The sequence below is a fragment of the Elephas maximus genome, chromosome 7 (genome assembly GCF_024166365.1).
Source record: "Elephas maximus indicus isolate mEleMax1 chromosome 7, mEleMax1 primary haplotype, whole genome shotgun sequence".
In the NCBI taxonomy this organism is placed as follows: domain Eukaryota; kingdom Metazoa; phylum Chordata; class Mammalia; order Proboscidea; family Elephantidae; genus Elephas; species Elephas maximus.
Window position 1 is genome coordinate 11,466,052 of NC_064825.1, and position 24,825 is coordinate 11,490,876.

General features: G+C 38.1%; 1 protein-coding gene across 4 annotated transcripts in view; it reads left to right on the forward strand.

Moving 5' to 3' along the window:
• The window catches only part of LOC126078693 (protein NPAT), a 63,429-nt gene that overhangs the window by 36,930 nt on the left and 1,674 nt on the right, over positions 1-24,825 (forward strand). For 3 of the 4 annotated variants that reach the window (XM_049889357.1, XM_049889359.1, XM_049889360.1), the window contains 7 exons: positions 2,520-2,616; positions 3,268-3,396; positions 5,955-7,622; positions 9,166-9,281; positions 9,354-9,462; positions 22,565-22,625; positions 22,707-23,862. In XM_049889357.1, the coding sequence (XP_049745314.1) occupies positions 2,520-2,616; positions 3,268-3,396; positions 5,955-7,622; positions 9,166-9,281; positions 9,354-9,462; positions 22,565-22,625; positions 22,707-23,862 (3,336 nt within the window). The remainder of the gene's footprint in view (positions 1-2,519; positions 2,617-3,267; positions 3,397-5,954; positions 7,623-9,165; positions 9,282-9,353; positions 9,463-22,564; positions 22,626-22,706; positions 23,863-24,825) is intronic. The other variant, XM_049889358.1, reaches the window with a different exon arrangement.

The following is a 24,825-nucleotide window of genomic DNA, read 5'->3' on the forward strand; positions in this document are numbered from 1 at the left end:
ATTTTTTTCTCTACCAATGGCTTTCATAAGAGATATGCACCACTTCATCCTGTGATTAACATTGCATTATTGTCCCTTGATATTTACATTGTTGTAAATTTTCAGGTTCATCTCTGTGGAAATCTTTATTCAAGTTCCTGGCTTTCTCCTAAATCACATTTCATTGAGGATTAGAAATTTTCTCTCTACATCCTCATAAAGTTAACTGGCTCTTTAATTTTCGAACAAGTTTTTCTTTTTACTTGATGGTCATTTTTATAAAGAATCCAACTTTTTGTCACTTCAACAGAGTACTCTTTTACCTCCTGCTTTCCACATCAACTTCCAATCCCAAGGGATTCAAATGTGTTCTGCAGCAAAATTGAAGAATACAGCATTGCAGAATAATGGATAGGTGGCTGAAACTGAGGATTTTAAATCTCTGGCTATTAAAAGGAGAATAAGTACCCCTAGCCATAATGTACTGAAACTTCTTTGAAATGTTATGTTTCAGCTGAAAAAATCGTACAGGTTTTGGTTTTCATTCTATAATGAATATTCATTTTTTTTTTTTTTTTTAAGAAAAAATCCCTTGAATCTTCATGTAAAATTAATACAGCTAGGAAAGGCACCGTGCCTGTCCAGTGACTTTGCACACCTTCTGGCATATGCCTGTAGACTGTCAGAATCAAACTGTAGTCTGAGAAGCATCAGTCTAACCTGTTTGCAGCGACCTTAAAAGGAAGCCAGTTATTACTGTTTTTCACCTGATAACTTGTAAGTAAGAAAGATCTCCAGCACCTCTACTGTGTGTGCTTAGGGGACATTATTTACTCCATCGTTGCCCACCAGCTTTGAATGAGTTATTTCAAAGCATATTCAGTGTCATTCCCCTTAAATCATGCTAGTCTGCAAAAAATCAAGCCAGTAATTCAGAAAAGAAGTTCAGATGTCCAGTAAACATGGAAATATACTCAATAATAATAAAAAAATACAAATTAAAACAAAAGGTCATTTTTTATTTATTAGACTATTACTGTTTAAAAATTGAGCTTGTCCATTATTGATGAGAATATGTACATTCTTACACAGAACAGAACAGGCATTCTTACACAATCTTTCTAGAAGGCTGTTTGGCAATAATTCTTAAAATTTTAAATGTATATCCTTTGACCTAGTGATTCCACTGAAAGGAGTTCATTCCAAGAAATGAACATTTGACGGGATAAAGATTTTCATTTTAGTAATATTTGCCATAATGAAAACTAGGAAAAATTCAAATGTCCAACTGTGGGGATTGGCTAATTTATGGCATAACCGTGCAAAAAAGAGGTCTGATAAAAAGGAGTTTCTTTCCTTTAAAAAGATAGTAGATTAAACATGTAGCTTTGCACCCTACCACTAGAAAGATGGCATTTTTGAATAGAAGCCCACCAGGACAAAGAAGTGAAGAGGTCAGAACAGTAAAAATATTTTGGAAGTCAAAATGGGCATGTAGTAACTGACTTAGCACACCCAGTGTTCTAAGCCAGTAAGACAAAGCTCAGAGACGAAACAGTTTATAGCAGAAATCCGAAAAGGCTGAGGAAGTGATTCTTTCTGTTACTTATCTACTTTCTGTCTGCTTTGTCTCTAGCTTTATTTCTGAAACTAGATGTCAGCATGGAGCTACGAACATCATAAATCTATTTAGGAAGCAGTTAAATTCCATATCTTTTCCCCTTCTTACTCTCCCCTAGAAACATTGTTGTCAGTCATAAACTTCCAGGAAAAAGTCCAACTAACTCAAGAGAAAAGAACTAAAAGCATAGATAGTTCTGCAGTATAGTTCTACATCTTTAATTGTAGTTGACAAGTTCCCCACGTTGGCACAGAGGTTTCAGGTAGCTTTGGAAAGCCACTTTTAAATATGAACAGACAAGCAAGAATTGTCAGACATTTGAAGAAAGCATTTAATATGAAAGAGACTAAAACAAACATAAAAGGGATGAGATTTCTTTTGAAAGACCTGGAAAGCCATCTACCATAAATGAATATGAAGAAATCACACATCACAGGATATTATGTTGTTGTTTGATGTCAAGTTGATTCTGACTCAACAACCCTGTCGGACAGAGTACAGTGGCCCCATAGTGTTTCCAAGGAGTGGCTGGTAGATTTGAACTGCTGACCTTTTGGTTAGCATACAAGCTATTGACCACTACGCCACCAGGGCTCCACAGAAATTATAGTGTGATTTTATTTATATTAATCCATATAGATATATAGTTTCTATAGTCATTTTAATTCTATGTTTAGGAATATATTCACCAAAGTGATTACTAGATCTGATAAGTAGAATTAGGGAGCATTCTTACTTTTTTAGTCTTGTTGCTAGAATTTCTTTTAAATGAGCATATTTTTTATAATTAGAATTTTTTTTTCTTAGAGGGGAGTTCTACCTAAAAATTTAAGAACACCGAACATCTACTCATTGTTTTGTTGGCATTAAACTATATTAATTCAATTAAGGCCATGCCCTCAGCTCACATTTTTTGCAGAGTGAAATTCACATGTCTGAAGAAGCAATACAGGATATATTGGAACAGACAGAATCAGACCCAGCATTTCAAGCACTCTTTGACCTCTTTGACTATGGTAAGTAAACATTTCTTTCCAGGAAGGTAGAAGAAAAGTTTACTCCAAATTCTTGGTAACTTAACCAAAGAGAAGCAATGCTCCCCAGACCATCTTAAAAAAAAAAAAAAAATTACTGTTTTCATTATAGCAAATATATGGATATATGGGTGTTTTTTGTTTTTGGTTGTTTCGTTTATACTTAAGGAAACTTGAGCTATAAATACGGTGAATGGTTTTGTTGTTTCTGTGAGTGTTTTTGCCAGTCAAGAGGAGTGTATTGAGGCCTGCTACTGCATACGTGTTATACTAAACATTGAATAATACAAAAGGAGTACAAAACCTGGTAATTGCCCTCAGTCTTGTGGTCCAGTGCAATAGTTCTCAGAGTGTAGTCCCCACACTAGCAAGTCTCAACATTACCTGGGGACTTGTTAAAAATGCAAGCTTTTGAACCCTCCACGTGATTCTGATAAATGCTACAGTTAAGAACTGCTGGTCTGATGGAAAAAATCTTTGTCCTGGTAAGTGACACAGTCAACATGCTAAAAACATCCCAAAGGCCATAATTAAAACCAAATTTAACATTCACTTGACTACTGTCAAGCAATATTGATGCACATTTTTATTTTGATTATTTAATCAGTTGTTTCCCTGTTCCCTTTCTAACAGGTAAAACAAAGAATAATAAAAATATACCACATGGCATTTCCAGTCAGCACATGGAAACCAGTCCCAGTATAGTCTTAACAGATGAAACTGATCTAATAGTTAAAAGTCCTTTTGAAACAGAAGCTTCTGGTAAGAATTTGGTTTTGTTAATATCCTCAATCCAAATCTTAATGAATTTTCTCAAAATTTCAAAGGTAGAAAATGTTATTTAATTTGAAAGCTGTTCAAATTACTATATAGGTCATTTTTATATTTCTAGTTTATTCTTTAGTTTAAAAAAGCCTCCCTAATCTTTAGTATTTTAATTAAAAGGTAAAATTTTATTACTTATTCCTTCTTGATGGAGTAGATTTTTGACATGCACAATATATTAATAGTGTTGACCAGTTGAACAAAAGTCTGTAACATTTAACATAATTTTATTTAGGCACAAATTTGAATCCATAATCTGTAAGGCTGGTATGTGGGTATCAGTCATACAGCGTAGTAAGTGACTGTTCAGTATCTGTATCTCATCTGTCTAGGAGAAATTATGTACTGCAGCAGTAGTCTGAGGCTTTAAGTCATTCCTGCTATGTACACTAAGTTTTTTTTTGTTTTTTCATTTCTGCCTTCATGGAGTACCAACGTAGCACATAATTGTTGTTAGGTGCCATCAAGTCGATTCCAACTCATAGTGACCCAGTGTGACAGCGTAGAACTGTCCCATAGGATTTCCTAGGCCATCATCTTTGTGGAAACAGATTTCCAGGTCTTTTCTCCCACAGAGCTGCTGGTGAGCTTGAACCACCCACCTTTCAGTTAGCAGCCAAGCGCTTAATCATTGTACCACCAGGGCTCCTTAGCACATAAAACATGATAAATACTTACTGAATGAAGAAATGCAGTGAATAAGTCCGTCTAGACTTAAAAGAGTCCCTGTGTGGCACAAACAGTTAAACGTTCGACTGCTAGCTGAATGGTTGGCTGTTCGAACCCACACAGAGGCATCTAGACAGACAGTCCTGGAGATCTGCTTTGGAGAAGTCACTGCCTTGAAAACCCTGTGAAGCACAGTTCTACCCTGACACACGTCGTCATAAATCCGAATCATCTCATCAGCAGCTAACAACAGACATCTGCCAAATTCTTGAAAAACTTATTTTTTTGTCTTGTGAAAAATAATACATGTGCACAGAAATGCACAATAAAAATGTGTACAACTCAATGAATTACCATAAAGCAAATACCCATGTAACCATCTTCCAAGTAAAAAAAAATAAAACATTGCTAACACCACAAAAACCCCTATTCGTACCCCTTTCAGTCACTACTCCTTTCATCCCTGTGCCTCAAAGACAGCCATTATCCAGCTTCTCACAGTTTTGCAAAACTTTTTGCCTTTGCAGTACCGCCTCTGTCCTGTGTACAGCAAGCTCTGCCAAAATTACCTTTTCTGCTCACCTGCTCTTAAATGTCATCACCTCCCACTCCTTCAAAGCCTAGTGGCTTCCAGTTTTCACGTTTTTGTCTTCTAAAAATTAGGTTTCTGGTATCTCAGGGTACACTTCCCCTTTGAGTCCTCTGCCTACACCAAGCCCAGACCCCCATTTCTCCTTAGGCTGAATTATAGTTTTTCTCAATATGCACTATACCCGGAATGTTGTATTCCAGTTAATCTCCACGCTATACAAAATGAAACTTGAAATCTTTCTTCTCAGGAAGCCTTCCTACTTAATTAAGAAAGGGACTGCTTCCCCTGATTTTTTGCAGCCTAGATAGAATTTCCGCTGTTCTTCCCCCAAATAGGGATTCACTGTGCTCTGTACCAAATAGCACTTTACCAGTGTCACATTAACAGAATTATATGATAGTTGACATACATTTTTCATTTTGTTCATGTTAATGTTTTCTGTCCTAGACTGTGAATACTGTAAGACACAGTGTATCATTGCTGTGGTGATGTTTTTGAAATGCCCTTTCCTCTCATGCTATCTACTATACTTCTGTTTATTTTTCAAGATCATTCATGCAATATCTCTTTCATAACGCTTTCTCAGGTCTCCCTGGCAGAAAGAAGTACCTTTATTCCTGTACTATGTTGTAACTTTCTGGTCTATATCTGCTTCCCTGGCTGGACTGATCTATCCAAGGACAGAGACTAACTATTAGGTCATTCATCTTTTTACCTCAATACCAAACACAGGGTTTGTCCTCAGTAAATGCTTAATGAATATTAAACAGTACACAATGAGATCACATTTTGATCATGCAAAATGTACTTAGCCCCATTTTACCTATAAAAATATAACAGATAAAATAAGGTCAATAGAAATGTTAGAAGTTGAAAAGTCAACTGTGGCTGAAAAAACCATGTTTGGAGCCAGTTTTTTTTTTTTTTTACATATTGGCAAATATTAGGTGTTCTTAAACTTGTATACTTTTCCTTCATTTTCTCCTCTATTTTCCGAGAAACTTGAAAAATCATTTGGCACTTGCTTAGAAAAGCATCAGTAATCACAAAAGTACCTCTAAATTTCTCAGTACTCAGAAAATGGGGAATAGAATAGAATTTGTCAGGTTTTACTTTATTGATACGTCGAAGATCAGTTACTTCCTTGATAAAATCGGTTTTACGGTAAAGACGACTGCTACCTCAGAAGTTGAGTGTACCCACCATACCTTTCTACCACCCTGATATTTTGCAGATGGTCAGTCTGGTCAGCCCCCGTTTTGTACATCCTATCCAAATGAAGACGCATCAAATACTTTGAAGAGCGGCAGCAACCGTGATGCGCTTAGACAGGAAGCCCAGGAACATTTTTCCCAAATAGGCTCCAACATCCCTAAAAAAGTCTTCAAAACAGCTGTACCTGTTGAACCGAAGTGTAACCTTGACATTACCTTTGAGCCTGTGCCTCATTTGAATGACTATAACCAAAGAGGAAATTCTGATGATGTATGTGATCAGCATTGTGCTGAATTATACACCAGTCAGATGTCCACCGAGACTGAAATGGCTGTGGAAGTTGAAAAGAATTCTTTGTCCCTAGATGTGCCGAGTGAATCTCAGTTACAACCTGATCAGTCTGACATTCCAGTAACTTCATTTATTTCACTTGGTGGTGAAACTAACAATGAGAACTTAATCCTGTCTGGAAAAAGTTCACAACTTTTATCCCCAAATACTTCATTAACTGGAAGGCCATCTAAAAAAACTCAATTTTGTGAAAATTCTCATGATATAGTAAGACTTAAAACTAATTTTCAAGGTTCTAAGTCACCAGATTCTAGTGAAATTCACCAGAATAAAATTGAAATTCAGAATGTATTACCAGTTGCATCACGACAGCTTTCAGATCGCCAAGATAATTCTTCACTTCAGAGTAAATTAGTACCTGTTTCTGTGGAAAATTCAGGTTTAAATGTATCTGAACAACAAGTAGACATCTGTCTTAGAGATTCAGTAACTTCCGTTAAACAGCCGCCTAATGATTCACCGTGCATCGAGTTAAAGCGTACGGAAAATGAAACTCAGCCATCAGAGTCTGAGAAAGCTGCTTTGGATTCACAGGAGCCTTCATCTTCTGTAAAAGAAGATGGAGATACTGTTTTTCTCTCTTTGGGTGAAAACAATAACTGCGTGGAAGTGGCTTTGATGCCTCCAGAAGGTAATCCTGTAGAAGATAGTGACCCTCTTCCTTCAGAATCTGTGTGTGCTTCAATGGGAGATTCTAACCCTGAGTCTCAAAATACTGGCGATAAACCGAGGGACAGCTCAACGGAGATAGATGCATCGAATATTGTCTCTCTCAAAATTATCATTGATGATTCATTTGTTTCCTCAGATACTGAACTTAACAGTGCTGTTTCTAGTATCAGTGGAGAAAACTTGCCAACTATAATTTTGTCTTCTGCTAAATCACCTGCCAAAAATGCAGAATTAGTTAAATGCCCGTCTTCCGAAGAAACTGCAGGTACTATTGTATCTGCTGAAGGAGTAGGAAATTCAGCCTCACTGCAGCAGGGTCTCATAGCACTCAAGCCTGAAGACTCTACAATAAACAACACTCAGAGTGAGGACAGCGGAACCACTTCAGTAAACATTACACCCTGCATTTCCAAGGATGGAGGGTATATACAGTTGATGCCAGCTACGAGCACGACCTTTAGCAATTCAAATAACATTCTGATAGCTACTTGTGTAACTGATCCAACAGCCTTGGGGACGGCTGTAAGTCAGTCTAATGTTGTGGTGTTGCCAGGAAGTTCTACGCCTATTACTGCTCAGCCTCCGGCACCTCAGTTACAGACACCTCCAAGGTCAAGCAGTGTATTTGCTGTCAACCAGGCTGTGTCACCAAACTTTTCACAAGGTAACTTTAAGAACATATTGAAGTTCACCTCTCTGGAATGGGATCTAATTTCTCTTGTGTGTGGAACTATTGCGTAGGAAGTAGTAAATCATGAGTAGATAATGTGAGAAAAAATGTTCAGAAATTCGTGATTAGGCAATCCTTTTTACTCTGGCTAATTCCATCGTACCTGTTTTTTAGTATCCTGGTAAGCTGTGAATTTCTTTGGTTTAATCTTTTACTGTTTTCTGTCTACAGTGACTCCCCAGTCTACATGCTAATAAGCTAGAGAGAGAGAGAAGACTAATTCATGAAGTAGCTGTGTACCTGATCCTAATAGTGTGGGAGATTTTTTTAAATAGCTATTATAATCTCTGTTTTCAATTAATTAACTGTACAAGACACAACTTCAGTATCTCCCTCCAAAACAACCTTTCTAATTTCTCCCTGTCTTCCACCTTCCATAACTGATCTGTCTTTAAAACCTCTTGTTCACAGGGGCTCTTGTGGCATTTATTTCGTGCAGTTTTATGTAGCTGGTGATCAATATGTCTGTCTTTTTGGGCATTCTTGATTGTAAGTTCCTCAAGGACACAGTTTATGATACATCATCTGTATTTCTTGACTGTTTAAAATGAGATAAAAGAGAGGTCAGCATGGTAGAGAATGTGGGATTTGAGCTGAAGTGTAGAGAAATAAGATAGGATTTGGAACACAAAGGACTCTTCCTAGCCAAGGGAAGCAGCACAAGCATAGGTGGTTAACTTGAAGTGTGTGTGAACTGAGATCACTCTGACAGTAGTTAGTGACAAGGTTTGTTTATAGGACAGAACTAAATTATAGCCATAGATTATATTGTTGATAAGGACCACAAAAAAAAAAAAAAAACCCCAGTGCCATCATAGGCAGTGTGATTTTTCCCTTCTAGTTTTGATGGGTTATACCCTCACCTGGTCCTTTTTTGACCAATAGCATTGAGATAATAGGTTAGGGGGTTATGATACAAGGGGGGTAGAAAATTTAAGTGATATAGAAGAATCAGTTGCCATGGGAAGATGATAAATGCTCTTGCAGACTTTGACTGACGTATTGGATCGCATGCATTTGATACCTGTACTCACCATCAGTGGTGGCTGTGTTGTATTTTCAGAGGCCTGTCTCTTGCCAGTGGCTAGTCATCACAAATAAGTGGAAGATCTTGAGCTATATACATTCAGTTGGGATCTTAATTTAACAGTATGAAGTCACCACCAATTTTCTAATCAATTTCACTATTCTTTCTAGAGGAGTCAAGATACAATTGTAATACGATCTCCTGGCTGTAGAGTCTTACTATTGCTCATGATGTTTTATTGTGACTAAATGCCATAATAAGACCACGGTATCATCAGATTGACTTTCTTAATTTGTTAGCTTTGATGCTGTTCCTAAATCAATTTTTTAGAAAGGAGAGTAGATTATAAGGAAGAGGGATTATGATTTTATAGAATTTATTTCAAAGTAATTACTTTGGTGTTTGTGCTTATGAGAGTAAATCTTATTTTATTGAGAATTGTTTTCTTAGGATCTGCTATCATAATTACTTCTCCAGTCCAGCCGGTTCTTCAAGGAATGGTGGGAATGATCCCTGTATCTGTAGTTGGACAGAGTGGAAATACCTTTTCTGCTCCTCCTCGGCAGGTAAGGTTTATAACTGAAAATAGAGCAGAGAAGCTTTTCAAACAGTATAATTAATGGCTTCTCCTCTTCTAGGTCCTTCATATGCCTTTGGCAGCACCTGTATGCAATAGAAGTATCCCTCAGTTCCCTGTACCTCCAAAATCCCAGAAAGCTCAGGGACTAAGAAGCAAGGCTTGTACAGGTACATTTTAAGTTGGTTCATGTCAACTTTATATCTGTATTTATTTGTTCGCAGCAATGTCTAAATATATATTTTCTGTTAGAATAACTACATCATTCCTATTAAGTGTTCAATCCAGCCTTTGCTTCAAGTTTTCTAGTAACGGGTGTCACAAGGTAGCCAACTCTTTTGTTGGGTAGCTTTGATTCTGAGAAGGTTGTTTTGTTTGTTGAATCCTTTTCCTTTTTGCCGTCTAGTCCTAGGTTTATCTTTTGGAGTTACCTAAGATTAGCATAATCCATATTTTTCCTGACTAAATATTAAAATATTTAGTAAATGCCTTATATGTTTCTATGATACTTTACAGCAGTGCTTCTCACATTTTAATGTGTTACCTCAGGATCTTGTCAGAATGCAGATAACTGAATAAATAGAGCTGGCACAGGGCCTTGGAATTCTGCATTTCTAACAAGCTTCCAGCTAATGTCAGTGCTGCTGGTAGTAGACCACACTTTGAGTAGCAAGGCTAGAAAGTTCACAAGTAATCTTCCTGGGTTCCTTGTTTTAGTCAGTGCCTCAACTATCTAACTACTTAGCTATGTCAAAAGCCTGGGTGTCCCTCTTGATTCACATTTCTCCTTTGATAGTTCAGTTATTCGTTACCATTCATTTAAGTTATATCAATAGCAACCTATCCTCGTCTCCCTTCCTGTAGTCTCTGTTTTTCCAATTCATCCTGTATACTGCTGGCTGAGTGACTTTTCCCCAAAGTACAAACGCAAATAGGTTGCTCCCCTGCCTAAAAACGTTTAGCAGCTTCTCATTGCCCACAGATTTCTCAGGATCACATATATGTGCGTTTGTCATCTAGTCCTATTGACCTCTTGATATTTCTTACTGCTTGCCAGCATGGGCCCTTTGTAACAACCCTACTTGAAACTCCAGGGGAAAAAAAAATGTTTTTATAAAAGTTCATCACCCATTTATGATAAAGGCTCTTAAAGGGTATCTATAATAAATGTCATACATAATAGGGAACTTTTAAATGTGTTCCCTTTAAAAATTGGGAACAAAACAAGGATACACACTCTCACCCTCTGTATAGTAAGCCAACCTTTCCAACACCAAACCAAAAAAACCCACTGCTGTTGAGTCAATTCTAACTCAAATAGTGACCCTGTAGGACAGAGCAGAATTACCCCATAGAGTTTCCAAGGAGCATCTGGTGGATTTGAACTCCCAACCCTTGGTTAGCAGCTGTAGCACTTAACCACCGCACCACCAGGGTTTCCTTTCCAACACCAATAACTATTAAGTAATCCTTCCCTTTTCCATTAACGTCACATTCTACTTCTGCCATATACAAGTTCCCATACGTGTATGGTACTGGACGATGCAGTAAATGGGTGTAAAGATTAGAAGACAAGGTATGAAACTGTTAAAGCAATTGACATAATTTTTATACAGAAAAATCCAAGGTATCAATAGAAAAATTATAAACTAATAATTCATCAGGTTTGCCAAATATGATTAACTTACCAAAATTGTGTTTTTCTGTACTAGCAATAAGCAGTATTAAATGTAGTGAACTATATAAGACACACATAACCACGAAAATGATAAAGTACAAAGGAAGTAAGTAAGCTAACCAAAAATGTTAGAAATGGAGAAGATTTTAAACCTCATAAACAAACAATAAAAAGACCTAAATAAAGAGAAGAATCATTTTAATAGATTTAAAGACTTTTAACATTGTAAAGATTTTAGTTCTTCCCAGTTTAATTGAAAATTTAAGCAATTACAGTTAAAATCCCATTGGATATTTTTGGGGAGTGGGAAAAACTGATTCTTAGAACTTTAAGGAAGAATAAAAAAGTTCATGGTTAGCTAAGACAAAAGAACAAAGACAGGGAACCTCATCCTACCAGACAGTAAAATATTACAAAGCCATAGTAATAAAAACAGATAGACCAGTGGAACAAAATAGAGCTTAGAAAGAGACTTTGTATCTGTAGAAACTTGTGTATAGGATCATTCCCATATATCCCCTCCCCATTGTACATCATTTCTGCCATTAACATGTTGCATTCTTTGGTACCTTTGTTACAGTTGATGAATTAATCAAAACCAAAACCAAACCCAGTGCCTCCAGTGGATTCTGACTCATATTGATACATTATTGTGAACTAAAGTCCATAGTTTACTTTGGGGTTCACTCTTAGTGTTGTACAGTTCTAAGGGTTTTGACAAATCCTTAATGTTACGTGTCCACCATTATAGTATTGTAGAGAATTACTTTCACTGTCTTAAAAATGCCCTGTGTTCTACCTATTCATCTTTCCTTCCTCCTCACCCCTTGCCCACCACTGATATTTTCACTGTTTTTATACTGTTGCTTTTTCCAGAATGTCATATTGTTGGAATGATACAGTATGTAGCTTTTTCAGACTGGCTTCTTTCACTTAGCAGTACGCCTTTAAGGTTACTCCACGCCCTTTTGTGGCTGGATAGTGTATTTTTATCTCTGAATAGTACTCCATTGTATGGATGTACCACAGTTTGTTTATCCACTCACCTATTGAAGGATATCTTGATGTGGCAGTACTCTTAATCTTCACGCCTACCCTCTTCTGCCATACCCACTTGCTACTCTCCAGACATGGACGTGTCCACCTGTAACCATCTCAGCTTTTACACCAGGGATTCTTACATTGCTTTAGAAATACCACTTAAAAATTTACTTCTAACCCTTACTGCCACTTGGCAATCATTTTAAATGGCTCCCTATCTAGTTTTCTTCCCATTCCATCTTCAAACCATTCCAGATTTTCCCAACTCTTCTTAAATCTATTCAGTCTTCACTCTCGTCTCAACACATGATTTTATCCCCCAGCCTATGAGTAGTAAACTCTGCTTTCTTATCATTACTCTCATCCAGTACATACCTATTCTACTTCTTTCTTACATGTATAACTCTGTCTCATTCTTTGCTGTTAATTCAATCTACCTGTGCTCAGGATTCTGTCTGCAAATATATATATATTTTTTTTTTCTTTTTTTACTTTTTTTATTCTCTAGCTGTAAACTTACTTAAGTTTGTGCCACCTGCCAGCCCTTTACCCTTGACCCCTTTTACTTCCCTTTCCTCCTTTAGCCACGTTATTGGTTGTCCTCATGTTTTCACTAAAACTATTTACACAAAGGTCACAGATGACCTCCTAACATTGCTGTATGCATTGATCTTTTTCCTTTCTTACTTTACTTTTCTATAAGAGTTGATACTGTAGGTGGTTTTGGAAAACTGTTTTGCTTCTCCCTCGCTACCGTTGCCTTTGAGTCGATTTTGACTCATAGTGACTCCATAGGACAAAGTAGAACTGCCTCATAGGGTTTCCAAGCAGCTACTGGTGGATTCGAACTGCCAACCGTTTGGTTAGCAGCTGAGCTTTTAACCAGTGTGCCATCAGGGATGCTGTCCATGCTAACTTTATGTAACTCAAGACCTTCAAACTCTACATATCTTACTTTTCTTCCTCAGATACCTCCCCTGATATTCCTTCCCCTCCCCTGCTTAATCGGCTGTCAACAGTGACTCTTCTTTTAACCTTCATACCCCTGTGAATGCCCACTAATGTCGTCACATCCTGTAAATTCTCAGTCTTACGTAGTTGCCTCTAAAACCGTCATCTTCTATTACCTGGGATGTTTATAGCCATCTAATTAGAATTTCTGCTTCCAGTTTTCTCTCCTCTCCAGTCCTTCTTCCACACTATCACCAGAGTAATCTTCCTAAAACACAAATCTATTTATGCATTTTCCTTACTTGAAACTTGAGGATTCAGTGACCTACAAGATAAAGTGTAGGTCTTTATCATAACATGCAGTGTCATCTTTCCTTTCATTTTTAGTTTCATTTCTTGATGTGTTCCCACATAAACCCTGACATCCATAGAAATTAGTATATGCTATTACTGATACTCAAGAGCATGTTCTCTGAATGACATAAGCTTGCAACATGATCGTTAAAAGGGCAAGTTTTTCAAATAGGTGTAATATATTGCGTTCTTTTTTTAAAAAAAAATAATTTTTATTGTGTTTTAAGTGAAAGTTTACAAATCAAATCAGTCTCTCACATATAAACTTATATACACCTTACTACATACTCCCATTTACTTTCCCACTAATGAGTCAGCCCTCTCCCTCCTTCCTGTCTCTCCTTTGGTGATGTTTTGCCAGTTTCTAACCCTCTCTACCCTCCCATCTCCCCTCCAGACAGGAAATGCCAACACAGTCTCAAGTGTCCAACTGATAGAAATAGCTCACTCCTCATCAGCATCTCTCTCCAACCCATTGTCCAGTCCATTCCATGTCTGATGAGTTGTCTTCAGGAATGGTTCCTATCCTGGGGCAACAGAAGGTTTGGGGACCATGACCACCGGGATTCTTCTAGTCTCAGTCAGACCCTTAAGTCTGGTCTTTTTTTGAGAATTTGGGGTCTACATCCTACTGTTCTCCCGCTCCTTCAGGGGTTCTCTATTGTGCTCCCTGTCAGGGCAGTCATTGCTTGTGGCCGGGCACCATCTAGTTCCTCTGGTCTCAGAATGATGTAAGTCTGGTTCATGTGGCCCTTTCTGTCTCTTGGGCTCATAATTATCTTGTGACCTTGGTGTTTTTCATTCTCCTTTGATCAAGTTGGGTTGAGACCAATTGATGCATCTTAGATGGCCGCTTGTTAGCATGTAAGACCCCAGACACCCCACTTCAAAGTGGGATGCAGAATGTTTTCTTAATAGAATTTGTTTTGCCAATTAACTTAGATGTCCCCTGAAGCCATAATCCCAAACCCCCGTCCTTGCTCCACTGACCTTCAAAGCATTCAGTTTATCCTGGAAACTTCTTTGCTTTTGGTCCAGTCCAGTTGAGCTGACCTTCCCTGTATTGAGTATTGTCCTTCCCTTCACCTAAAGTAGTTCTTATCTACTAACTAATCAGTAAATAACCCTCTCCCACCCTCCCTCCCTCCCCCCTCTCCTAACCACAAAAGAATGTGTTCTTCTCAGTTTAAACTATTTCTAAAAATCTTATAATAGTGGTCTTATACAATATTTGTCCTTTTGCCTCTGACTAATTTCACTCAGCATAATGCCTTCCAGGTTCCTCCATGTTACGAACTGTTTCACAGAACCCTCACTCTTCTTTATCGATGCGTAGTATTCCATGTGTGAATATACCATAATTTATTTATCCATTCATCCCGTTGATGGACACCTTGGTTGCTTCCAGCTTTTTGCTATTGTAAACAGTGCTCCAGTAAACATGGGTGTGCAAATATCTGTTCGTGTAAAGGCTCTTATTTCTCTAGGATATATTCTGAGGAGAGGGATTTCTGGGTTGTATGGTAGTTCTATTTCTAACTTTTTAAGAAAACGCCAGATAGATTTCCAAAGTGGTTGTACCATTTTACATTCCCACCAGCAGTGTATAAGAGTTCCAATCTCTCCGCAGCCTCTCCAGCATTTATTATTTTGTGTTTTTTGGATTAATGCCAGCCTTGTTGGAGTGAGATGGAATCTCATAGTAGTTTTAATTTGCATTTCTCTAACGGCTAATGATCGAGAGCATTTTCTCATGTATCTGTTGGCTGCCTGAATATCTTCTTTAGTGAAGTGTGTGTTCATATCCTTTGCCCACTTCTTGATTGGGTTGTTTGTCTTTTTGTGGTTGAGTTTTAACAGAATCATATAGATTTTAGAGATCAGGCGCTGGTCGGAGATGTCATAACTGAAAATTTTTTCCCAATCCTTAGGTGGTCTTTTTACTCTTTTGGTGAAGTCTTTAGATGAGCATAGGTGTTTGATTTTTAGGAGCTCCCAGTTACCTGGTTTCTCTTCATCATTTTTGGTAATATTTTGTATTCTGTTTATGCCTTGAATTAGGACTCCTAAGGTTGTCCCTATTTTTTCTTCCATGATCTTTATCGTTTTAGTCTTTATGTTTAGGTCTTTGGAGTTAGTTTTTGTGCATGGTGTGAGGTATGGGTCCTGTTTCATTTTTTTGCAAATGAATATCCAGTTATGCCAGCACCATTTGTTAAAAAGACTATCCTTTCCCCAACTAACTGACACTGGGCCTTTGTCAAATATCAGCTGCTCATATGTGGGTGGGTTTATATCTGGGTTCTCAATTCTGTTCCACTGGTCTGTGTGTCTGTTGTTGTATCAGTACCAGGCTGTTTTGACTACTGTGGCTGTATAATAGGTTCTAAAATCAGGTAGAGTGAGGTCTCCCACTTTCTTCTTCTTTTTCAGTACTGCTTTACTTATCCGAGGCTTCTTTCCCTTCCATATGAAGTTGGTGATTTGTTTCTCCATCACATTAAAAAATGTCATTGGAATTTGGATCGGAAGTGCATTGTATGTATAGATGGCTTTTGGTAGAATAGACATTTTTACTATGTTAAGTCTTCCTATCCATGAGCAAGGTATGTTTTTCCACTTATGTAGGTCCCTTTCAGTTTCTTGCACTAGTACTTTGTAGTTTTCATTGTATGTGTCTTTTACACCTTTGGTAAGATTTATTCCTAAGTATTTTATGTTCTTGGGGGCTACTGTGAATGGTATTGATTTGGTGATTTCTTCTTTGATGTTCTTTTTGTTGATGTAAAGGAATCCAAATGATTTTTGTATGTTTATCTTGTAACCTGAGACTCTGTCGAACTGTTCTATTAGTTTCAGTAGTTTTCTGGAGGATTCCTTAGGGTTTTCTGTGTATAAGATCATGTCATCTGCAAACAGAGATAATTTGACTTCCTCCTTGCCAATCCGGATGCCCTTTATTTCTTTGTCTAGCCTAATTGCTCTGGCTAGGACCTCTAGCACAATGTTGAACAAGAGCAGTGGTAAAGGGCATCCTTGTCTGGTTCTCGTTCTCAAGGGAAATGCTTTTAAGCTGTCTCCATTTAGAGTGATATTGGCTGTTGGCTTTGTATTGTATAGATGCCCTTTATTATGTTGAGGGATTTTCCTTCAGTTCCTATTTTGCTGAGAGTTTTTATCATGAATGGGTGTTGGACTTTGTCAAATGCCTTTTCTGCATCAATTGATAAGATCATGTGATTTTTGTCTTTTGTTTTATTTAAATGGTGGATTACATTAATGGTTTTTCTAATATTAAACCAGCCTTGCCTACCTGGTATAAATCCCACTGGGCATGGTGGATTATTTTTTTGATATGCTGTTGAATTCTATTCACTAGAGTTTTGTTGAGGATTTTTGCATCTATGTTCATGAGGGATATAGGTCTGTAATTTTCTTTTTTTGTGATGCCTTTACCTGGTTTTGGTATGAGGAATATGCTGGCTTCATAGAATGAGTTACGCAATATTCCATCATTTTCTACGCTTTGAAATACCTTTAGTAGTAGTGGTGTTAACTCTTCTCTGAAAGTTTGATAGAACTCTGCAGTGAAGCCATCCGGGCCAGGGTTTTTTTTTTTTTTGTTGGGAGTTTTTTGATTACCGTTTCAATCTCTTTTTTTGTTATGGGTCTATTTAGTTGTTCTACTTCTGATTGTGTTAGTTTAGGTAGGTAGTGTTTTTCCAGGAATTTGCCCATTTCTTCCAGGTTTTCAAATTTGTTCGAGTACAATTTTTCATAATAATCTGATATGATTCTTTTAATTTCCTTTGGGTCTATTGTGATATGGCCCATCTCATTTCTTATCCAGGTTATTTGCTTCCTTCCCTGTATTTCTTTAGTCAGTCTGGCCAATAGTTTATCCATTTTGTTAATTTTTTCAAAGAACCAGCTTTTGGCTTTGTTAGTTCTTTCAATTGTTTTTCTGTTCTCTAATTCATTTAGTTCAGCTCTAATTTTTGTTATTTGTTTCCTTCTCGTGCCTGATGGATTCTTTTGTTGCTCACTCTCCATTTGTTCAAGTTGTAGGGACAGTTCTCTGATTTTGGCTGTTTCTTTTGTATGCATGTGTGCATTTATCGATATAAATTGGCCTCTGAGCACTGCTTTTGCTGTGTCCCAGAGGTTTTGATAGGAAGTGTTTTCATTCTCGTTGCATTCTATGAATTTCTTTATTCCCTCCTTAATGTCTCGTATAACCCAGCCTTTTTTGAGCAGGGTATTGTTCAGTTTCCAAGTATTTGATTTCTTTTCCCTGATTTTTCTCTTATTGATTTCTACTTTTTCGGCCTTGTGGTCTGAGAAGATACTTTGTAATATTTCGATGTTTTGGATTCTGCAGAGGTTTGTTTTATGACCTAATATGTGGTCTATTCTAGAGAATGTTCTATGTGCACTAGAAAAGAAAGTATAGCTGTGTTCTGTATATGTCGACGAGGTCAAGTTGGTTTATTGTGGCATTTAGATCTTCCCTGTCTTTACTGAGCTTCTTTCTGGGTGTCCTGTCTTTCACTGAAAGTGGTGTGTTGAAGTCTCCTACTATTATTGTGGAGCTGTCTATCTCCCTTTTGAATGCTGACAGAGTTTGCAGCCCTGTCATTGGGTGCATAAATATTTAATATGGTTATACCTTCTTGGCATATTGTCCGTTTAAGCATTGTATAGTGTCCTTCCTTATCCTTTCTGATGGATTTAACTTTAAAGTCTGTTTTGTTAGAAATTAATATTGCCACTCCTGCTCTTTTTTGATTGTTGTTTGCTTTATATATTTTTTTGCATCCTTTGAGTTGTAGTTTGTGTCTCTAAGTCTAAGGTGTATCTCTTGTAGGCAGCATATAGACAGATCTTGTTTTTTAATCCATTCTGCCATTCTCTGTCTCTTTATTGGTGCATTTAGTCCATTTACATTCAGGGTAATTATGGATAGTTATGAATTCAGTGCTGTCATTTTGATGTCTTTTTTTGTTTGTTGACAGCTGCATTTTCCCACTTGATTATATGTGCTGAGTAGATTTTCTTTGTATGTTGCCCTTTCCTCATATTTGTTGTTGATTTTGTTTCTGCTGAGTCTGTATTTTCCCCTTTTTGTTTTATGTTGATGAGTAGGATAGTTTGTGTCCTTTTTAGTTACCTTATTATTTATCCCTGTTTTTCTAAATTTATACCTAACTTTTATTTCTTTTTGTTGCTGTATCTTTCTCTCCATATCGAAGGTGTATGATTACATTTCTTAGTCCCTCTTTATCATTTTAATGTTGTCTTCTTTTATGTAACAACACTGCCCTTACCCTGTTAGGGGCTTTTTTTTTTTTAGTCTTATTTTGGTGTTTTTTTGTTTTCCCTGTCTGCATTGACTTCTTGTTGCTCTGCCCAGTGTTCTAGTCTTGGGTCGATACCTGATATTATTGATTTTCTAACCAAAGAACTTCCTTTAGTATTTCTTGTAGTTTTGGTGTGGTTTTTACAGATTCCCTAAACTCGTGTTTATCTGGAAATATCTTAATTTCACCATCATATTAAAGAGACAGTTTTGATGGATATGTGATTCTTGGCAGGCAACTTTTTTCCTTCAATTTTTTAGATATGTCATCCCATTGCCTTCTTGCCTGCATGGTTTCTGTGGAGTAGTCCGAACTTATTGGCTCTCCCTTGTAGGTTACTTTTCTTTTATCCCTCAATGCTCTTATAATTCTCTCTTTATCTTTGGTTTTGTCAAGCTTGATTATAAAGTGTCTTGGTGACTTTGTTTTAAGATCTACCTTATGTGGAAAAAAAAAAATTCTTTTATCTGATTTTTCTTTACATATATTAGTGCCAAGTGGTTTATGTTTGAATTCAGACATTCTAGCTTCTACTTGCTCAGTTCTGCTCCGTTGGCTTTCTGTTGAGTTATCTAATTCTGTAATTGTTAATCTTCTGAATTTCTGATTGCTATCTATGGATTTTTCCGGCTAATTAAACTTTTCATTATGTTCCTGAATAATCTTTCTGATTTCTTCAGTTGCTTTATCTGTGTGTTCCTTGGCTTGTTCTGCATATTGCCTCATTTCCTTCCTGATGTCTTGAAGGTTTCTGTATATTAAACTTTTGTATTCTGCATCTGGTAATTCCAGGAATGTAATTTCATCTACAAGATCCCTGTATTCTCTGTTTTGAGAGCCTGTTGAGGTGATCATGGTCTGTTTCTTTATATGACTTGATATTGACTGTTGTCTCCGAGCCATCAATAAGTTATTGTATTAGTTTATGCTTGCTTACTGTGTCGTGGCTGCTTGCTTTGCTTCGTTTCGGTATACCCCTATGGGTTGCTTGAGTGAGCTAGCTTGATTATTCCACTTTTGGAGCTCTGGTGTCCTGTCCCCAGCTGGCTAGAGGTGTTATCAGGTATATCAGTCTAGGAGTCCATTCAGTTTTCTTGTATGAATTCAGCTCCGGTTTCCAGGTAGCTGATATGAAGTGTGTGGTACAGGCTCTGTCCTACAGTCTTAGAGGGGCAGGGGTGATTGACGTATATACCGGTATCTGTTTGCGGCAGGGGTTCACGCTCTGAAGAAGGCAGGGGGTTGAGAACTGACCCCCATGTGTCTCTGAGGAAAACACGTCTCTGTTTCCTAGAGCGTGCTGGTGGGTGGGCTCTGCAGAGGGACCGTGGGCACCCAAAGTTTTTGTCTTAAGGATTGGGAGGTACCAGTTGTCCCTGGACCCCTGTCGCAGGTGGCTGGGCAACCCATGTGGAGCCACCAGTCCTTAGGTCCCTGTTGTGGGTAGGCGAGGACCTTGTTTAATAGGCAAAGCAATGTCAAACGTCAAACAGCCATCTCTCCACCGCACAGCTGAAATGGTTGGAGTTTGCCAACAAGGGCCTATTCTCCCGAAATAGGCCCACACAGGCCTTTGTAGGAGGGAAAGGTGCTCAAGGTGCACAGATGGTTTATGCCTGGACAGGAGCCGCTTCTGTCCTGAGCTCCCCTGGTTAATGGAGCTAGCAAATTATCTTTTCCCCCCAGTTGCAAATTTTTCCTTCCCCAAGGCTGGGAGGACGGCTCCAGGTGCTCACCAGGGTCTATCTCAGGCCCGGGGGGTTCAGCCGCTGAAGCTGGCTTGGGAGTTGGGGCGGGGGGGGGCGTGGTAAAATAAAGGCAAGTAGTTAGCTTTTGCAGAGAGTGCAGTTCTCTTCAGGTTCCGGAGGTGTGATTGGGCTATGTGGCTGGCTGCTTCTCCCTGAGGAACTGTGGCCGAACTGCTGCCGCCTCTGCTCCGGGAATGGTGCCTTAGGGCTCCCCATGATTCAGGTCCGATAACTCCTCTGCGCTTCTGAACGGTTTCTTCCTCCCCCTGCCTCTCAGTTCGTTGTCTAAGCTTGCCTTCGATGCTCTGGGCTCCCGGCTTATCAGAAATACACTCATTTCCCTTGTTTTTTTCGGTCTTTGTTGTAAAGAGGGCTCGATGGTAGCGTCTGTCTATTCTGTCATCTTTGCTCAGCCTCCTAGGTTGTCTTTTTACTTTTTTGATATATTCCATTGATGAACAAAAGTATTTAATTTTTGAGATCCCATTTATCTGGTTTGTCTTTTGCTTCTTGTGCTTTTATTGCCATAGCTGATAATCCATTGTTAAAAACTAGGCCCCACAACCACACCCCTACGTTTTCTTCTAAGAATTTTATAGTTTTAGTTTTCACATTTAGGTCGTTGATCGTTTTGAATTGGTTTTTGTGTATGGTGTGTGCTGTAGATTGAATTGTGTCTCCCAAAAAAGTATATCAGCTAGGTTAGGCCATGATTCCCAGTATTGTGTGATTGTCTGCCATTTTGTCATCTGATGTGGTTTTCCTATGTGCTCTAAATCCTACTTCAGTGATGTTAATTAGGCATATTAGAGGCAGTTATGTTAATTGCCAGGACTCAATCTACGAGATTAGGTTGTGTATTAAATCAGTCTCTTCTGAGATACAAAAGAGAGAATGAAGCCGAGAGACCTGGGGACCTCATAGCACCAAGAAGGCAGCACCAGGAGCATAGTGTGTCCTTTGTACCTGGCGTGCCTGTGCTGCGAAGCTCCTAGACCAGGGAAAGATTGATGAGAAGGACCTTCCCCCAGAGCCAACAGGGAGAAAAAGCCTTCCCCTGGGGCTAGCGCCCCAAATTTGGATGCCTAGCCTCCTAGACTATGAGAGAATAATTTTTCTTTGTTAAAGTTGTCCACCTGTGATATTTGTGCTGTAGCAGCAGTAGACAACTAAGGCATTGTGAGATCTGGGTACTGATTTATTCTGCGTATGGAAATCAAGTTTCTCAGCACAATTTAACGAAGAGACTTCTTTCTTCCCCATTGGGTGGACTTAGCACCCTTGTTGCAAATCAGTTGACCATTGATGCGTGGGTTTATTTCTGGACTCTCAATTCTGTCTTTGGTTTATGTATCAGTTGTTATACCAGTATCAGGCTATTTTACTTACTATGGCTTTTTAGTATGTTTTGAAATCAGGAAGTGTTAGTCTGCATACTTTATTCTTCTTCAAGATTGCTTTAGCTATACTAGGTCCCTTGCTCTTCCGTATAGATTTGAGAATTGGCTTTTCTATTTCTGTAAAGAAGGCTATTGGAATTTTCATGAGGGTTGCATTGAATTTATAGATTGCTTTGAGTAGTATTGGCATCTTAATGTATTCTAAGCCTTTTAATCCACAGACAGACATGGAATGTCCTTAACACTTATTTAGATCTTCTTTAATTTCTTTTGGTAATGTTACATAGTTTTCTATGTACAAGCCTTTGGCCTTTCTGGTTAAATTTACTCCTAGGTACTTTATTCTTTCAGATGCTGTTGTAAATGGTAATGTTTACTTAATTTCCTTTTCCAGTTTCCAGTTGCTGAGGCACAGAAGCCCAGCTGATTTTTATGTATTGACTTGGTACTCTACCACTTTGCTGAATTCACTTACAGTTCTAACAGCTTTTTTATAGATTCTTTGGAGTTTTCTATTTATAGGATTATATCATTTGCAAAAAGTGTTAGTTTTACTTCCTACAAAGCTGGTTTTTAAAAGCCAGTATGTTAAATAAAATGTTTCATTTGTACATTAGCTATCATTTAAGTTTTTTTCTCACGATGTGTGATACTGTGGTCTATTCCAACCTCTTTCAGAGGAGTATATTCTATTTCTCAAGAATATTTTTCTTTTCTAATTAATTCATTTATAATTTCAGGAAAACAGGTAAATAATTTGGCGGATTCTTCAAATCAGTCAGTTGGATTTCAGGCACAAAGGTGAGCATAAAAGTAATTTCTAATCAGATTATTTGAATGCTTAGATTCAAAAGTAATTGTTTTTTGTTTTGTTTTTGGTAGAATTGAAATTTCTGACAAGAATATAGGCACAGATCTTGGAAGAAAATTGGAAGAAATCACAGTTCCCTTCTCAGGAGAGAGCACATGTCCGACAAGCAAACCATTTGAAAGTCACAGACGGGTGCTGTGTTTCGATAACACTGCTTCTCCTGCGTCAAATACACAGGGACCAAACCATAAGGTGGTATCCCAAAACAAAGAAAGGAACGAAACTTCTTTTCCTAATCTGGACTCTCCCATTATGTCCTCCCCCTTAAAATCCCCTTCTAATAATGCAATCAAAAAAGAGAGAGAGAGACCCCCTGTGCCTAAGATTTTATCCAAATCAGATGCTGCCATTAGCCGGCATACCACCATAAGAGAAACTCAGCCAGAAAAGAAAGTTTTGCCAACAGAAATTGTACTTGAATCTTTCCATAAAGCAACAGCTAATAAGGAGAATGAATTGTGCAAGGATATGGAAAAGCAGAAAAATTCAGAAACTACAAAACTGGCTAATGGGCAACAAAATGGGAGTTTACGGAATGAGAAAACTGTAGCGTCATTGCAAGAACTGACCAAAAAGCAAGGCACATCCTCAAACAGTAAAAATGTAATTTCTGTAGGAGCAGTTGTGAAGGATATAAAACAAGAACAGACTAAATCTTCCAGTTGTTTGATTAACCCACTAATGAAACATACCACAGAAATGTCACAAGATGTGCAGTGGCATAGCCCAGTAAATAGGCTTGCTGATAATGGTGAGTTACCTGTTCCCCAGACACCTGGCTCAGGGGCAGGGGAAAAACATAAAGAAGAACCTACAGATGGTATCAAGGTCCCTTCTAGTAGGCGTTTCAGTGAAGACAGTAGCACACCGAGAATCATGGTCCCTCCTGTCACCCCAGACTTGCCTGCTTGCAGCCCTGCCAGTGAAACAGGGAGTGAAAACAGTGTGAGCATGGCTGCCCATACATTAATGATTCTCTCCAGAGCAGCTATCTCTAGGACTACTTCAGCAACTCCTCTAAAAGATAATACACAGCAATTTAGATCTTCAAGGAGCACCACAAAAAAGCGAAAAATTGAGGAGTTAGATGAGCGTGAGAGGAACTCCCGTATGTCTAATAAAAATCTTGGAAATTCATCAGTACCAATGAAAAAGAAGAAAATTAAGGCAAGTTTGAAAGTTTTTATTTTGGAATCCCACCTTTGTCCTTCCATTAATAACCAGATTAGCTCAGCATTTTTTGCCACGGCTATCTAACTGAACCGTGTAATCAAGATTGCTTTGATTAACAAAACACCTTCTATAGCAGTGTTTCTTAGACATTGTGGTGCTCAGAAGTTGTCTGAGAGAAACACGGCTGTATCAAAACAATTGTTAAGGCATTTATTTATAAATATCTTCCTTGGTGTCTTAGTTATCTAGTGCTGCTGTCACTAAAATACCACAAGTGGCTGGTTTTAATGACAGAAATTTATTTTCTCGCAGTTCAGGGGCCTAGAAGTCCAATTTCGGGCATTGGCTCCAGGGGAAGGACCTGTGGGGGAAAGTCCTTGTCTCTTTGCAGCTTGTATTCCTAGGTTCCTTACCAGTCAGGTGGCATGTATCTTCCTCTCTGTGCTTGCATGCTTGCTTAGTCTGGTCTTTGATATTTCAAAAGAGGTTTATGTAAGATACATCCTGCAGTAACACTGCTTCATTAACGTAACAAAGAAAACCTCATTCTCAAATGGGACTATAACCACAGGTATGGGGGTGAGGATTTATAACACATTTTGCGGGGGACACAGTTCTAGCCATAACATTTGGGAAAAGCAGCCTTTATGTTTCTCTTATGGTAGGACCCAAGTTGCGCTTCTTTTTTTTTTTTGCAAGAATAACATAAGGCATGAAAGATTGGGAAACCACTGTTGCATGGAATTAACTGGTGAAAAACAACAAATGTCGAAGTATCATTGACGTATACTCAGTTAACCTCGGATTTATAAAACCTGTCTCTACTTCTCTGCAGAGCTAAAATTCTAATGGACTAAAAATTGTGGCAATTTAATAGTATACGGAAGAACCTGTATAAGGTTCTAAATGACTTAAGAAAACCTTTTGGCATTGTTTGAGTTCAATATATTAGTTTTA